Source organism: Oncorhynchus gorbuscha, linkage group LG16 (genome assembly GCF_021184085.1).
Source record: "Oncorhynchus gorbuscha isolate QuinsamMale2020 ecotype Even-year linkage group LG16, OgorEven_v1.0, whole genome shotgun sequence".
In the NCBI taxonomy this organism is placed as follows: domain Eukaryota; kingdom Metazoa; phylum Chordata; class Actinopteri; order Salmoniformes; family Salmonidae; genus Oncorhynchus; species Oncorhynchus gorbuscha.
In genome coordinates this window covers 7,063,357-7,080,159 of record NC_060188.1, presented here as the reverse complement: position 1 = coordinate 7,080,159, position 16,803 = coordinate 7,063,357, and the positions used below count along the sequence as shown (strand labels likewise).

At 44.2% G+C, this 16,803-nt stretch overlaps 1 protein-coding gene across 1 annotated transcript in view; it reads right to left on the bottom strand.

The window, feature by feature from the left end:
• Positions 1-1,894: 1,894 nt before the first annotated feature.
• grid2ipa (glutamate receptor, ionotropic, delta 2 (Grid2) interacting protein, a) overlaps positions 1,895-16,803 on the bottom strand; it is a 28,952-nt gene continuing 14,043 nt past the window's right edge. The window contains exons 10-19 of the mRNA XM_046305911.1: positions 9,346-11,766; positions 8,618-8,705; positions 8,018-8,107; positions 7,637-7,833; positions 5,905-6,060; positions 5,450-5,539; positions 5,204-5,333; positions 4,857-4,975; positions 4,496-4,660; positions 1,895-4,357 (exon numbers count right to left, since the gene is read on the bottom strand). Coding sequence (XP_046161867.1) covers positions 4,274-4,357; positions 4,496-4,660; positions 4,857-4,975; positions 5,204-5,333; positions 5,450-5,539; positions 5,905-6,060; positions 7,637-7,833; positions 8,018-8,107; positions 8,618-8,705; positions 9,346-11,766 — 3,540 coding nt within the window. The 3' untranslated portion in view covers positions 1,895-4,273. The remainder of the gene's footprint in view (positions 4,358-4,495; positions 4,661-4,856; positions 4,976-5,203; positions 5,334-5,449; positions 5,540-5,904; positions 6,061-7,636; positions 7,834-8,017; positions 8,108-8,617; positions 8,706-9,345; positions 11,767-16,803) is intronic.

The following is a 16,803-nucleotide window of genomic DNA, read 5'->3' as shown; positions in this document are numbered from 1 at the left end:
TGTGTGTGTGTGTGTGTGTGTGTGTGTGTGTGTGTGTCTGTGTCTGTGTCTGTGTCTGTGTGTCTCTGTGTCTGTGTCTGTGTGTGTGTACACTGAACTAGTAAACATACTCATGTGCAGATTTGACACTTTGTTCTGCTAAATTATAAGTTTAGTTAGATCTGTCACTACACTGACCACATCTCTTCAGACTCTACAGTACTAGCCTTTTGCTCACAATTCCTCATAGCACTCCTATCAATTCCTCATAGCACTCCTATCAATTCCTCATAGCACTCCTATCAATTCCTCATAGCACTCCTATCAATTCCTCATAGCACTCCTATCAATTCCTCATAGCACTCCTATCAATTCCTCATAGCACTCTTGTCAATTTTTCATAGCACTCTTATCAATGCAATAGAGACAACAATCTCACTGATTGATCGCACAGACATTTCCACTACTAAATCACTTGCATATCTCAGGTTGTTAAAAACTGTTGTTGGGTTCTAATTATCAGAATAAGAACTCGATGGACACTATGAAAGCTTAAACCAGGTTTATTCTTCCCAAAGGATCGAACAGCTGAACAGACAAAAACATATTCACACAAGCACTTTAACCCTTTCTCCTATGCTGAGTCTCCTCCTACACATCTGAACAGCCAGTGCATCTCTGTTGCAAGACAGAACCTTAGTAATATCTGTTCTTCCTCACTTCATCTGACCTGACCTCTGCCCCAAAATGTAAACATTGTGTCCGGATATAATACATTATACATTACCCTCTCTCCCTCAGTGACATATCCTGACATAATGTAAACGTTATACATTACCCTCTCTCCCTCAGTGACATATCCTGACCTAATGTAAACGTTATACATTACCCTCTCTCCCTCAGTGACATATCCTGACCTAATGTAACCCTCTCTCCCTCAGTGACATATTATACATTACCCTCTCTCCCTCAGTGACATATCCTGACATAATGTAAACGTTATACATTACCCTCTCTCCCTCAGTGACATATCCTGACATAATGTAAACGTTATACATTACCCTCTCTCCCTCAGTGACATATCCTGACATAATGTAAACGTTATACATTACCCTCTCTCCCTCAGTGACATATCCTGACATAATGTAAACATTATACATTACCCTCTCTCCCTCAGTGACATATCCTGACATAATGTAAACATTATACATTACCCTCTCTCCCTCAGTGACATATCCTGACATAATGTAAACATTATACATTACCCTCTCTCCCTCAGTGACCTATCCTGACATAATGTAAACATTATACATTACCCCCTCTCCCTCACATCTGAACAGCCATGACCTAATGTAAACGTTACATTCTCTCTTGCAAGACAGTGAATCCTGACTTAATGTAAACGTTATACATTTCTCTCCTCAGTGACATATCCTGACATAATGTAAACGTTATACATTACCTCTGCCCCAGTGACATATCCTGACAAAATGTAAACATTGTACATTACCCCTCTCCCTCAGTGACATCCTGATATAATACATTATACATTACCCTCTCTCCCTCAGTGACATATCCTGACATAATGTAAACGTTATACATTACCCTCTCTCCCTCAGTGACATTCCTCCTAACCTGAATGCCCCTGAAAATAAACGTTATACATTACCCTCTCTCCCTCAGTGATATAATGTACCCTCTCTCCCTCAGTTATACATTACCCTCTCTCCCTCAGTGACATATCCTGACATAATGTAAACGTTATACATTACCCTCTCTCCCTCAGTGACATATCCTGACATAATGTAAACGTTATACATTACCCTCTCTCCCTCAGTGACATGAAGAAGTATATTTCATAGGTCAAGAAATCAGAACCCAACACTGTATTTAGGAAAAAGACAGTCATTCAGGGTAATGTTCTTATACCAGGCTTTTTATTTGTCAGCGTTGGCTGTTACAATACAAAACATAGACTTATCCGAGAGCAACAACTTCCAGAACACATTGCTGAATATGTATAGCTATCCAGACGACAAAGTCAGACATTAAGATCATACCGTTAGAAAACAAATGATGGCAATAACTTATCGACATGTTCTGAATAACATTATAAGCACGTCTTCTTACATCTGCCTTATCTTATTCATTTAAAATGATCCACATTAGTTCTAAAGAATGTCCTATTTCTCTCATGTAACGAATGTCTAAAAAGCTGGAGACCAGTGTTGCTTTAATTGAATATGTAAAATGACAAAGATATGTTAAAACAAGGTTTGATGAAGTTAAGTATTAACATCCTATGACATTAAAGTCCCTAGAGTTACTGTTTAAGGGATGGTTCAGCCATATTACAAAATTACATATTGGTTTCCTTACCCTACAAGCAGTCTATGGGCAAAGTATGACAGCAATCCATACTTTAGTTTAGTTTCCCTGACACTACTAACATTTTAGCATTTGTGGCACAAATCCCATTCAAGTCACAGGACTGATGTTATAATTTTCACGCATCATGTTCATATCATCTACTGTATAAGTGACTTTGTTGAGCTTCACAATCAATTTAAGATACTTTTGGATTATTTAGACATGATGCATGAAAAATGCTAATATCGGTCACATGACTTGAATGGGATTTGAGTCACAAATCCTAAAACATTAGAATGTGGGAACAGTGCCAGGGAACAGTGCCAGGGAACAGTACCAGGGAACAGTGCCAGGGAACAGTGCCAGGGAACAGTGCCAGGGAACAGTGCCAGGGAACAGTGCCAGGGAACAGTGCCAGGGAACAGTGCCAGGGAACAGTGCCAGGGAACAGTGCCAGGGAACAGTGCCAGGGAACAGTGCCAGGGAACAGTGCCAGGGAACAGTGCCAGGGAACAGTGCCAGGGAACAGTACCAGGGAACAGTGCCAGGGAACAGTGCCAGGGAACAGTACCAGGGAACAGTGCCAGGGAACAGTGCCAGGGAACAGTGCCAGGGAACAGTGCCAGGGAACAGTGCCAGGGAACAGTACCAGGGAACAGTGCCAGGGAACAGTGCCAGGGAACAGTGCCAGGGAAACGTAACCAACGCTTGGATTGCCGTCGTACCTTGGCCATAGACTGCTTACAGGGTAAGGAAACCAAAATGTAATTTTTCTCATTTGTGTGAACTATCCCTTTAAGTAATGTGCTTGAAGAAAGTAGTGTGTCCCCTCATTGAATTCTAGAGGTTAAAGTGAAGGTGCAGTATGCAGAAATGATCATGAAAATGTACCAAATCCTCCTACTGTTCATAATAGAACACTGCCCGTTTACAGCAGGTCAGTATCAACACAATCAGAGACGGAGAGGAACAGATAGTTAACAGCACAATGTGTTTTCATTTTCATAACATTCCTTTTCATTTGTAGTAATGAGTATCCACTGGATATGGTACAAGACACACTTCATTCAAAATGAATAACTTGTAAATACATTCAGTGTGGTGGGTGGCTTACAAAAATATGGAACAGGTAAATCATTTAAAAAATGTAAATTATTGGAAAGCATTTCATAATTGACTACTTAAATATGTATATCCTGTATTACATATATCATTACAGTTATATTTTAGTGGTACAATATATAATACACATTTAATTCTCAAATCATTGACACAGACATTGTCATCTCTTTTAACTGCTGAAGTATCAAATACATGTTTTTAGCAATAATAGTTTAAATCGGTATGTCTCTCAAAACGATCCAGTAGTCTGTTTACCATTGCTGATCATGTTCTGTAGACTTAATCTTTCTAGCCTATAATTGTATCATACATTCACATACAGTATATCAGACAGCTGGGTTCACATAGTTACTGATGTCAGTCTCTTTCCTAGTCCATTTCATGAGTCTTTGCATTTCTATAAATGGTATAACATTTCTATTTACAAATATATAAAAAGCAAAACCATTGATCCAGTATAGCTTAATTTGTCTGTTCCAGAGGAACACTCTATAGCCATGAAATATACAAAGTTTGAGGTGTTAAACTAGCTGGACATTCAAACTACACTGTCACGTATTAAAGCCCTGTATGCTCAACTATGCAGACAACCTAATTCCCACAATATACATTTCTTGTATTACAAAAATTGAAATACTATAAGTGCGTTTGTGTGTTTGTGTTTGTGCATGTATGCGGATATTCGCATCCGCTCCTGTCCGTGTGTGTGTGAGCGAGAGATAGAGAGTGTGTGTGTGCCTGCCTGTATGCCTGCCTGCCTGCCTGTATGCCAGCCTGCCAACCCTTCTTCCTGTCTCTCTGATCACCAGGCCAGGGGTGAGGCCATTCTTGGGCTCCTGGGACTCCTAGGAGGGTTCTCATTGGTCTGGTTCTCACTAAGAGCTCTCTGAAAAACAACAATAAAACATTGTCAGACAAGACAAAAACATGCAGTACCATTACTACTACCGTCTTGATAGCACTTCTTGATAGCACTACATACTTGTCTATTTCAGAGGTCTCTTTCAAACTCTAGGCGGTTCACCTCAAACTTGGCGAGGAACTCAGTGAATATCCCAAAGAACGACTCTGTGTTGGTGGCTTGGCTGTCCTCTCCGAAGAAGGAGGCTGTCTTGGACCACTCCTCCATGGCCCTCTGCTGCAGGGACTCCAGAGACTGTAGTGCTGGGTGGATGTTCTCCAGGAAGCCCTGCTCATAGGGAAGTCAAGGATACAACAGCCAGAGGTAGGAGCTACAGTACATATTGGTGGTGGATGGGGTGAGAGACCCCCATGTAAAGGGCTATTTTACAGTATGCATACTCTCACACCTATAATGAATTATGAAACAAATCTCTCTCTCTCTCTCTCTCCCCCCTTTCCCTCAGGTTAGTTGTGAAAGATACACTCATGACTGCAGCGAAGCGGTCATCTGCTGTAGCAGGCATTTTCTGGCAGGCAGATCGGATGTCCTGGATAGTGGTGTGAAGGTCGTTCAGGTCAGATGTGATGGTCCTTTGGTTCACTACAGAGAGTGAGAGAGTGAGATGGGAGAGAGAGAGAGAAAGAAAGAGAGAGCAGGGGGAAGAACAAAGGTGGAAGAGTGCTTATGGAAAAACAGGATTACATATTTAATCTATTCATTTACACGCAATAGGTAAACATTACATGTAACACAACATGCTGTACATGAAACACTACACCCGACACACAAAAGAAAATGCACACATGAAGAAACTGCTACTCAGTTTACCTTTGGCTGCCAGGGGAACCGTGGTGAGGTCCTTGGCAAAATCCAGGACGTTGGGAAAGTGAAGACACAGTGACTTGACAAGGATGTGCAGAAACGTAGATTTCCCATCCACTGTTTTTGTGGTGCCGAGCTCCAAGAAACAGTAGTGCATTAGTAACAGTGTCCGTGGGTTAACAACAGTGAAGTAACAACAGTGAAGTAAAGAAATGCCATAGGAATACAGGCCGATATCCATGAGGAGCTCACCTCAGTGAGGAAGTTGATCTTAAACCCCGTGGTTTTGTTGCCAGTCTTAGGCTGACCGTTGTTCAGATAGTTCCCCATCGCCAGCACAAACTAAGGAAACATTTGACACAGTTGGCATATAGCTTGTATTTAGTTTAGGATTGAAACTGCAACATTACCACTTTAAGGCTGAACATTACCCACAAAAACACTATATTTTCCACTCAGGGAATAAATCTGAAATTGCTGTTTAGGTGTTTGGGCTACTGCCGATCCTTAACCTTCCTGGTGTATCTGTGGCTCAAGCTAAAACGTGGGTAAATCCAAACAAATGCATTTCCATTCTCTCCATTCTTAGCACCGAATGAGACTGTTGTTGGTTTTATCTTAACAGAATCATGCTGGCGGGTGACAAGTTGAAGACATTGCATTGCTCTTCCTAGTGATTGTACACGTCAGAGTGCATAACTGTGTACCTCCAGTATCTTGGCCAGTTTCTTGCTGGTCTTGAGCTCCATGGAGGCGTTGTAGATGCAGTCGTAGCCGACCCTCATCTCCTCTGTCTTCTCCTGCAGGGTGCTTTTAAAGTGAAGGCTTCTCAGGCGAGTCTTGTACTCTGGTACTGACAGCATCTATGACATTGCGCACGCACGCACGCACGCACGCACGCACGGACACACACACACACACACACACACACACACACACACACACACGCAAAGACACACACGCACACACGCAAAGACACACAATTACAAACGAGGAAACAGAAAACCAGCAACAACACCTACACATAACCAAACTCTCATTCTATGACTGTGAGCAACCAACAAACCCTACTACTACTACTTTTATTGCTACTAATACTTCTGCTGCCACTACTATTACTACTTCTATTACTACTACTACTTCTATCACTACTACTACTTCTGCTGCTACTACTACTACTACTTCTATTACTACTACTACTTCTATCACTACTACTACTTCTGCTGCCACTACTACTACTACTTCTATCACTACTACTACTGCTGCTGCTATTACTACAACAACATATACTACTATACTACTACTAATACCACTACTACTACTACTATTACTACTACTACCACTACTAATACTAGTACCCAATTTTCATACTTGACTAAAAGTAAAGATACCTTAATAGAAAATCAGTTAAAGTCTAAAAGTATTTGGTTTTAAATATACTTAAGTATCGAAAGTAAATGTCGTTGCTAAAATATACTTAAGTAACACAAATGCTTAGTTTGTAAATGATGAGTGTTGGAAGTGCCCCTGACTATCCGTAAAAAAAAAAAAACAAGAAAATGATGCCGACTGGTTTTTTAAATGTATTTATACTTTAACTTTGAATTTTGAGACTTGAGTATTGATGGATTCTGGGTACTAACTCCTAAACTTTGGATAGGGTTAATTATCAGGTATCCTATTGAAATATTGAGTGCTTAGGTTTAGAGGGTCTACACCAGAAGTTAATGGTTGTCTGTAGGAGGAAGGTATATAGTGTGTGCGATTAAGCTTGGAATGTGCTGAGTGCAGGGAAAGTGATCATGTGGCAGGCATTGACAAGGGGAGAGAGCCATGGATTAGTGATAAAGGGGGTCGAGGTCAGGTGAGGTCACGTTAAGGGAGAAAGAAAAGTTTATCAGTAAAGATACAATGTTGGTTCAGATGTGTAGGAGGAGACTCAGCCAATGAGGAAGGGTTAAATATCAGTGCTTGTGTGAACAATGTCTTTGTCTAATGCAGCTGTATTGATCCTCTGGGAAGAATAAACTTAGTTTGCGCTTTCATAGTGTCCATTGTGTTTTTACTCTGAGAATTAGAACCTAACAGTATCAAAAGTAAATGTCATTGCTAAAATATACTTAAGTATCAAAATTCAAAGTAAAAGTGTAAATACACTTCAAATTCCTTATATAAAGTAAACTACTACTCCTACTTTCACCCACAGTATACCACAACAAAACGACACAAATCCATCCATAAAGATCCCCCAAACTTTGACTGTACGTTTGTTTATTCCATGTGTAACTCTGTGTTGTTTGTGTCGCACTGCTTGCTTTATCTTGGCCAGGTCGCAGTTGTAAATGAGAACTTGTTCTCAACTGGCCTATCTGGTTAAATAAAGGTGACATTTTTTTATTTATATTGCTGAGCCTTCTCCCTGCAGTCTAGGCCCAGTACCTGTAGTACAAACTGGTCAGGCTCGCTGAGTTTGGCTGGGTCCTCGCTGTACTGTTCATACTGCTTGACCTCCTCTGCATCGGGGGCGTACAGCAGCAACTGCTTGATGTGGGTCGGCTCCAGCCGCTCTGTGGCCATGGTCATCAGCACCTGGCGTAGTTCACCCGGGGACAGCTTCAGGTGGGCAATCAGGATGGCTGGAGGTCAGGGGTCAAGAGATCAAAGGGACAAATATCAGAGGCCACAGTAACAGTGTAACATAGTCTCATGGTTTCAGTCAACACAGACTATATTAGAACAATAACATAAGATCTGAAGTGCAGTGTAACACAGCCTGGATCAATGTAGCGTCCTCCTCGCGTTCTCCACTCTCAAACTTACATGCGTTGTAGGCCTTCTTATGGGACAGAATCTCAACTACGTCTTTCTTCTTGAAAGTCTCCGACTGAGGGGCTGGGTCTGGAAGAGAAACTGACACAGAACATCATGTGGGAAACATGAGGGAAACAGAGAAACATGAGAAGAGGCAGAAAGACAAAGTGATTGACACAGAGAGGGAGAGGCAGAAAGGAAGAGTGTGAAGACAAAGATCAAAGGAGAGAGAGACTGCTAAAGGAGCAGAAAATGTCCATATCAGGATTTTCAATGTACTGTATTTCTAAATACATCATTTCAAGTATTGGGCTTAAATGGGTCAGTGAAGTGCCTATGGCGGTAACGCTGCTGTCATTCGTCAGAGGGACCACTGATCAAAAGCAAATCAAAACCATGGTGGGCTTCACACACATTGCTATGAAGAAGTATTCATATTAGACACACTAGGCATGAACTGACTGGTGGTGGTATGTACATGGTTTTGTGGAAGGAACCTCCACACATACAGTATGTGCAAACATACTGTATGCACACTAACATATGCATTATGCATGTATACACACAAACAGCCACGTTCACATACACACGTGGGCACATTATACTCACTGGGGTTCTTTTGTGTCCCAAAGTGCAGTTCCAGATCCAGATACTTCACCATGTCATTCAGTTTGTCATAATCCGAATCCTCCCCCAACTGCAACACCCAGATTAAAAACAGGCATTATGTATATTATGCACCGTCTACTCATTAAGTTCAAGCTAATTCTTGTCATTTCAGAAATTGACTGCTTTTTAAAAAAAATTACGGAACTGTTGTAAATCAAAAAACCTGACCCAACCCTAACTAACTCACCTGTTCTAACCTTGAATACACACCTGTCCCAACCATGACTAACTCACCTGTTCTAACCTTGACTACACACCTGACCCAACCCTGACTAACTCACCTGTTCTAACCTTGACTACACACCTGACCCAACCCTGACTAACTCACCTGTTCTAACCTTGACTACACACCTGTCCCAACCCTGACTAACTCACATGTTCTAACCTTGACTACACACCTGACCCAACCTTGACTAACTCAGCTGTCGCAACCCTGACCAACTCACCTGTCCAAACCCTGACTAACTCCAGTCCAAACTGTGGCTTACATACCTGTCCCAATCCTGACTAACTTACCTGTCCCCATCCAACTTCACCTAACTAAGTTCACCTGTCCAAACCCTGACTAACTCCAGTCCAAACTGTGGCTGACATACCTGTCCCAATCCTGACTAACTCACCTGTCTCAATGCTGACTAACTCCTCTATCCAATATGTGACTAACTCACCTGTCCCCAGATGGTGCCCTCAGAGTTCTCCACCTGTTCCCAGCGTAGCCTCTTTACACTCATATGATTGGAGTCCATCCTCAGAAGGCCTGGGCAAGGCAGCGGAGGAGGGGTTCCAGGAGGGGGCAGGGGCGGAGGAGGAGGGGGCTCCTGTTTCCCCAACTGGTCCAAGTTATTCTGGGACTGGGAATGCTGATTGGGCTGAGGTTGGGGCTGGGGTTGGTGGTGGGAGTGGGAGTGGTGGTGAGACTGGGATTGACTGAATAGCCGCTGAGAAGGCTGGGACTGAGGACGACCCTGGTTGGAGGGGTGGACCTGGTGGGTTTGGTGGGGTTGGTGTTGGGGCAGAGGCTGGAAGGTGGACAGGGTGGGCTGGTGGGGTGGAAGGGGCTGGAAGGTGGACAGGGTGGGCTGGGGGTGGTGGCGCTGCTGGATGGGCTGGTGGATTAGGTGGATCTGATGGAGCTCTGGCTGAGTGGGCTGGGGAGGGACCTGGTGGTGGATGTGCTGGATCTGGGGAGTGTGGTGGTAAGTCTGCTGGATGGAGTGGGGACGCTGGGGGGATGGCTGGTGAGTGCGATGAGACTTGAGAGATTGACGAGTCTGTTGACCCTGGTGGCTGGCCTGGGAAGATGGGTGAGTCTGATGGCTCTGAAGAGACTGGTGGATCTCCTGATCCAGATGTACGGGTAGTGATGCAGGCTGATCTTGGTGGATCTGATGAGCTTGGTGAAGGAGCTCCGTGGATGAGAGGTGCTGCTGGATCTGATGAGCTTGGTGAAGGAGCTCTGTGGATGAGTGGTGAGGTTGGTGAAGAAGTTCCATGGAGGAGTGGTGCTGCTGGACCCGATGAGCTTGGTGAAGGAGCTCCATGGACGAGTGGTGCTGCTGGTCTTGTTGAGCTTGGTGAAGGAATTCCATGGAGGAGTGGTGCTGCTGGACCTGTTGAGCTTGGTGAAGGAATTCTATGGAGGAGTGGGGCTGCTGGACCTGCTGAGCTTGGTGAAGGAGCTCCATGGAGGAGTGGTGCTGCTGGACCTGCTGAGCTTGGTGAAGGAGCTCCATGGAGGAGTGGTGCTGCTGGACCTGATGAGCTTGGTGAAGGAGCTCCATGGAGGAGTGGTGCTGCTGGACCTGCTGAGCTTGGTGAAGGAGCTCCATGGAGGAGTGGTGCTGCTGGACCTGATGAGCTTGGTGAAGGAGCTCCATGGAGGAGTGGTGCTGCTGGACCTGCTGAGCTTGGTGAAGGAGCTCCATGGAGGAGTGGTGCTGCTGGACCTGATGAGCTTGCTGAAGGCGCTCCATGGATGAGTGATGTGACTGTGTATGAATACTCTGATAGATTGCCTCCGAGTACTGACTCTGTTGATCTGGATGGACAGGGGAATGGGCTGGGGGATTGTGAGGTGATGTGGCTGAGTGAGACTGACGTCGGCTCTGACGACGAGTCTGTTGTTGAGCTTGGTGCATCTGGTAGAGTGAGGGTTCTGGGTGGTTTGGGAGGTCTGGATGGGTGTGGGTTGCCTCTGGAGAGGGGAGGGGGGGCAGGGACTGGTGAAGCTGCTGCAGAGGGTGTGCTTTGTGCGAGGACTGGGCAGGCAGTGACTGGTGCCCCTGGTAAATACTTTGCTCCTGGTACGCTTGTTGCTCCTGGTATGATTGATGCTTCTGTAATGCTTGTTGTTCTTGATGTGCTTGTTGCTCCTGGTAAGCTTGTTGTTCCTGGTACGCTTGTCGCTCCTGGTGCACTTGATGTGCTTGTTGCTCCTGGTAAACTTGTTGTTCCTGGTACGCTTGTCGCTCCTGGTGCGCTTGTTGTGCTTGTTGCTCCTGGTAAGCTTTTTGTTCCTGAAACGCTTGTTGCTTCTGGAATGCTCGTTGCTCCTGGTACACTTGTCGCTCCTTGTACGCTTGTTGCACTTGTTGGTCCTGGTAAGCTTGTTGGTCCTGGTAAGCTTGTTGTTCCTGGTAAGCTTGTTTCTCCTGGTACACATTTTGTTCCTGCATTGCAGAGTGGGCTAGCAAGTCCTCCCGGGTGGGAAGCACTTTGTGAATGGACTGGCGTTTGGGCGGTGGGTTGGAGCGAGGAGGAGGGGGCGGAGGTGGCCCTTGGTGGCGGCGGAAAGGCAGTTGTATTCTGGGAGACTGTTCAGGGGTGGCGGTATAACTTGGGGGTAGAGGAGGATCATTGAATTGGATGGGCGGAGGTGGCGGGGGAGTCATGGGGGGAGGGGGTATGTGTTCGGAGGAGGAGGAGTAGGTGAGGGAAGAGGCGTCCTCTCCGCTGCTGCCCTGACACTCGCTGGGGCTGCTCAGCTCAGGGGGTATTATGAAACCACCATCTCCATCTTCATCATCCACCTCCACCTCCTCATCCTCGTCCTCATCCTCATCATCTGGGAAGCTCATCTGGACAACATCCTGGCATTACCACCAATCACATAGATTCATTAAGGCTTGGGCCATTGATCCAGTGTAATTTATAGTCTTATGTGCTTTACGGTAGAGTTTCTTAATAGATACACACAAATTATATATACTAAAAACAGAAAAACAAACTTTTAAGTGAGAAGTAGGCATTGGCCTGAAGCCGAAAAAGAAATGCACATGAGCACCACAATGCCTACTCCACCCATGCTCTACCAAGGTTTTCCAGCACCACAATGCCTACTCCACCCATGCTCTACCAAGGTTTTCCAGCACCACAATGCCTACTCCACCCATGCTCTACCAAGGTTTTCCAGCACCACAATGCCTACTCCACCCATGCTCTACCAAGGTTTTCCAGCACCACAATGCCTACTCCACCCATGCTCTACCAAGGTTTTCCAGCACCACAATGCCTACTCCACCCATGCTCTACCAAGGTTTTCCAGCACCACAATGCCTACTCCACTCATGCTCTACCAAGGTTTTCCAGCACCACAATGCCTACTCCACCCATGCTCTACCAAGGTTTTCCAGCACCACAATGTCTACTCCACCCATGCTCTACCAAGGTTTTCCAGCACCACAATGCCTACTCCACTCATGCTCTACCAAGGTTTTCCAGCACCACAATGTCTACTCCACCCATGCTCTACCAAGGTTTTCCAGCACCACAATGCCTACTCCACTCATGCTCTACCAAGGTTTTCCAGCACCACAATGCCTACTCCACCCATGCTCTACCAAGGTTTTCCAGCATATAGCTTTGACCTACCACAGTATCTACAGTATATTGGCCTATTGTACTTCAAACAATGTTTATGCAGGTTGCTTAGAAAAAAAACATTTCTCTGGTTTTTAAACCAGAAGGTAATTGTAGAAAATTATACAGCATTTCCACACTCAAAAGGTGTCTTTCGAAAATGTAACTTGCAATTCAAATGATTAAAAAATAAGTGTTTTGTCTCACATAATTTGTTGTCCTGGATCTGGTGTCAGTCAATCCAGAAAATTGCAAGAACTTTTAAACACGAGCAATGGCCATTGGACTGGTCGAAATCTGTCCTTTGGTCTGATGAGTCCAAATTTGAGATTTTTGGTTCTAACTGCCGTAGGTGAATGGATGATCTCCGCATGTGTGGTTCCCACCATGAAGCATGGATGAGGAGGTGTGATGGTGCTTTGCTGGTGACACTGTCAGTGATTCTTTTTAGAATTCAAGGAACACTTGACCAGCATGGCTACCACAGTATTCTGCAGCGATACGCCATCCCATCTGGTTTGCGCTTACTGGAACTATCATTTGTTTTTCAATAGTGCAATGGCCCAAAACACCTCCAGGCTATGTAAGAAGGAGAGTGATGGAGTGCTGCATCAGATGACCTTTTTCTTAAAAGTTCATTTGTGGAATTTATTTCCTTCATAATGTGTTTGAGCCAATCAGTTGTGCTGTGACAAGGTAGGTGGGTGTGTGTGGGGGGAGGGGGGGTATACAGAAGATAGCCCTATTACAGAAGATAGCCCTATTACAGAAGATAGCCCTATTACAGAAGATAACCCCATTACAGAAGATAGCTCCATTACAGAAGATAGCACCATTACAGAAGATAACCCTATTACAGAAGATAACGCCATTACAGAAGATAACCCCATTACAGAAGATAACCCCATTACAGAAGATAACCCCATTACAGAAGATAGCTCCATTACAGAAGATAGCACCATTACAGAAGATAACCCCATTACAGAAGATAGCTCCATTACAGAAGATAGCCCCATTACAGAAGATAGCTCCATTACAGAAGATAACCCTATTACAGAAGATAACCCCATTACAGAAGATAACCCTATTACAGAAGATAACCCTATTACAGAAGATAACCCCATTACAGAAGATAACCCCATTACAGAAGATAACCCTATTACAGAAGATAACCCTATTACAGAAGATAACCCCATTACAGAAGATAACCCCATTACAGAAGATAGCTCCATTACAGAAGATAACCCCATTACAGAAGATAACCCCATTATAGAAGATAGCTCCATTACAGAAGATAGCCCCATTACAGAAGATAGGCAGCCAAGCCTAACTAGAAGACCCCTAATCAGCCGCCCATTACTACAAAGATAGCCACTAAATACTACCTGTACCGACGTTCGTCTGTTGTATGAAGAGAGTCAGACCGAAATGCAGCGTGTAGGTTACTCATGACTTTTAATGAAAGTATCGTGGTACATGAAATAACTGATAAACGAAAACAACAAACGAAACGTGAAACTAATTACAGCCTATCTGGTGACTACTACACAGAGACAGGTACAAACACCCACAAAATACAACGCGAAAGTAAGGCTGTCTAAATACGGTTCTCAATCAGAGACAACGACAAGCACCTGACTCTGATTGAGAATCGCCCCAGGCAGCCAAGCCTAACTAGACACACCCCTAATCAGCCGCAATACCAATTACTACAAACCCCAATACGAAACACAACATATAAACCCATGTCACACCCTGGCTTACCCAAACATATACCAAAAACACAAAATACAATGACCAAGGCGTGACACTACCAAGTCCTTATTATGGCAAGAACAGCTCAAATAAGCAAAGAGAAACGACAGTCCATCATTACTTTCAGACATGGTCAGTCAATACGGAAAATGTCAAGAACTTTAAGGCACACTTAACCAGCATGCCTACCACAGCATTCTGCAGCGATACACCATTCGATCTGGTTTGGACTTAGTGGGACTATCATTTGTTTTTCAACAGAACAATGACCCAACACACCTCCAGGCTGAGTAAGGGCTATTTAATCAAGAAGGAGAGTGATAGAGTGTTGCATCAGATGACCAGGACTCCACAATCACCCAACCTCAATCAAATTGAGATGGTTTGGGATGAGTCGGACTGCAGAGTGATGGAAAAGTAGCCAACAAGTGCTCAGCATATGTGGGAACTCCTTTAAGTCTGTTATGTTTTTTGGTTACTACATGATTCCATATGTGTTATTTCATAGTTTTGATGTCTTCAATATTATTCTACAATGTAGAAAATAGTAAAACTAAAGAAAAACCCTTGAATGAGTAGGTGTTCAAAAACATTGGATCGGTAGTGTATGTGGGAACTCCTTCACGACTGTTGGAAAAGCATTCCAGGTGTATCTGGTTGAGATAATGCCAATAGTGTGCAAAGCTGTCATCAAGGCAAAGGGTGACTACTTTGAAGAATCTCAAATATAAAATATATTTTGATTTAACACTTTTTTATTAATACATGATTCCATATGTGTTATTTCATAGTTGTGATGTCTTCACAATTCTACAATGTAGAAAAGATAAAAAATAAAGAAAAACCCTTGAACGAGCAGACATGTCCATACTTTTGACTGGTACTGTATATACACACACTGAGTATACCAAACATTAGGAACAGCCCCATTAGGGATGATAGCTTTCACCTGGATTCACCTGGTCAGTTTATGAAATGCAAAGAGCATGTGCTCTTAATGTTTTGTATACTCAGTATATTTACAGTATATCACAAAAGTGAGTATACCCCTCACATTTTTGTAAATATTTGAGTATATCTTTTCATGTGACAACACTGAAGAAATGATACTGCTATAATGTAAAGTAGTGAGTGTACAGATTGTATAACAGTGTAAATTTGCTGTCCCCTCAAAATAACTCAACACACAGCCATTAATGTCTAAACCGCTGGCAATAAAAGTGAGTTCACCCCTAAGTGAAAATGTCCAAATTGGGCCCAAAGTGTCAATATTTTGTGTGTCCACCATCATTTTCCAGCACTGCCTTAAGCCTCTTGGGCATGGAGTTCACCAGAGCTTCACAGGTTGCCACCGGAGTCCTCTTCCACTCCTCCATGACGACATCACGGAGCTGATGGATGTTAGAGACCTTGCACTCCTCCACCTTCCGTTTGAGGATGCCCCACAGATGCTCAATAGAGTTTAGGTCTGGAGACATGCTTGGCCAGTCCATCACCTTTACCCTCAGCTTCTTTAGCAAGGCAGTGGTCGTCTTGGAGCTGTGTTTGGGGTCGTTAACATGTTGGAATACTGCCCTGCGGCCCAGTCTCCGGAGGGAGGGGATCATGCTCTGCTTCAGTATGTCACAGTACATGTTGGCATTCATGGTTCCCTCAATGAACTGTAGCTCCCCAGTGCCAACAGCACTCATGCAACCCCAGACCATGACACTCCCACCACCATGCTTGACTGTAGGCAAGACACACTTGTCTTTGTACTCCTAACCTGGTTGCCGCCACACACGCTTGACACCATCTGAACCAAATAAGTTTATCTTGGTCTCATCACACCACAGGACATGGTTCCAGTAATCCATGTCCTTAGTCTGCTTGTCTTCAGCAATCTGTTTGTGGGCTTTCTTGTGCATCATCTTTAGAAGAGGCTTCCTTCTGGGACGACAGCCATGCAGAGCAATTTTATGCAGTGTACGGCGTATGGTCTGAGCACTGACAGGCTGACCCCCCCCACCCCTTCAACCTCTGCAGCAATGCTGGCAGCACTCATACATCTATTTCCCAAAGACAACCTCTGGATATGACGCTGAGCACGTGCACTCAACTTCTTTGGTCGACCATGGCGAGGCCTGTTCTGAGTGGAACCTGTCCAGTTAAACCGCTGTATGGTCTTGGCCTATCGTGCTGCAGCTCAGTTTCAGGGTCTTGGCAATCTTCTTATAGCCCAGGCCATCTTTATGTAGAGCAACAATTATTTTTTTCAGATCCTCAGAGAGTTCTTTGCCATGAGGTGCCATGTTGAACTTCCAGTGACCAGTCAGTATGAGGGAGTGTGAGAGCGATGACACCAAATTTAACACACCTGCTCCCCATTCACACCTGAGACCTTGTAACACTAACAAGTCACATGACAAAATGTGTCATTCTCCCAATACTTTTGGACCTTAAAAAGGTAGTGGAGTGGGATTAGTGTGGTGTGTGAAGAATCCAATACTTTAACCTGTACATGGTACATATTT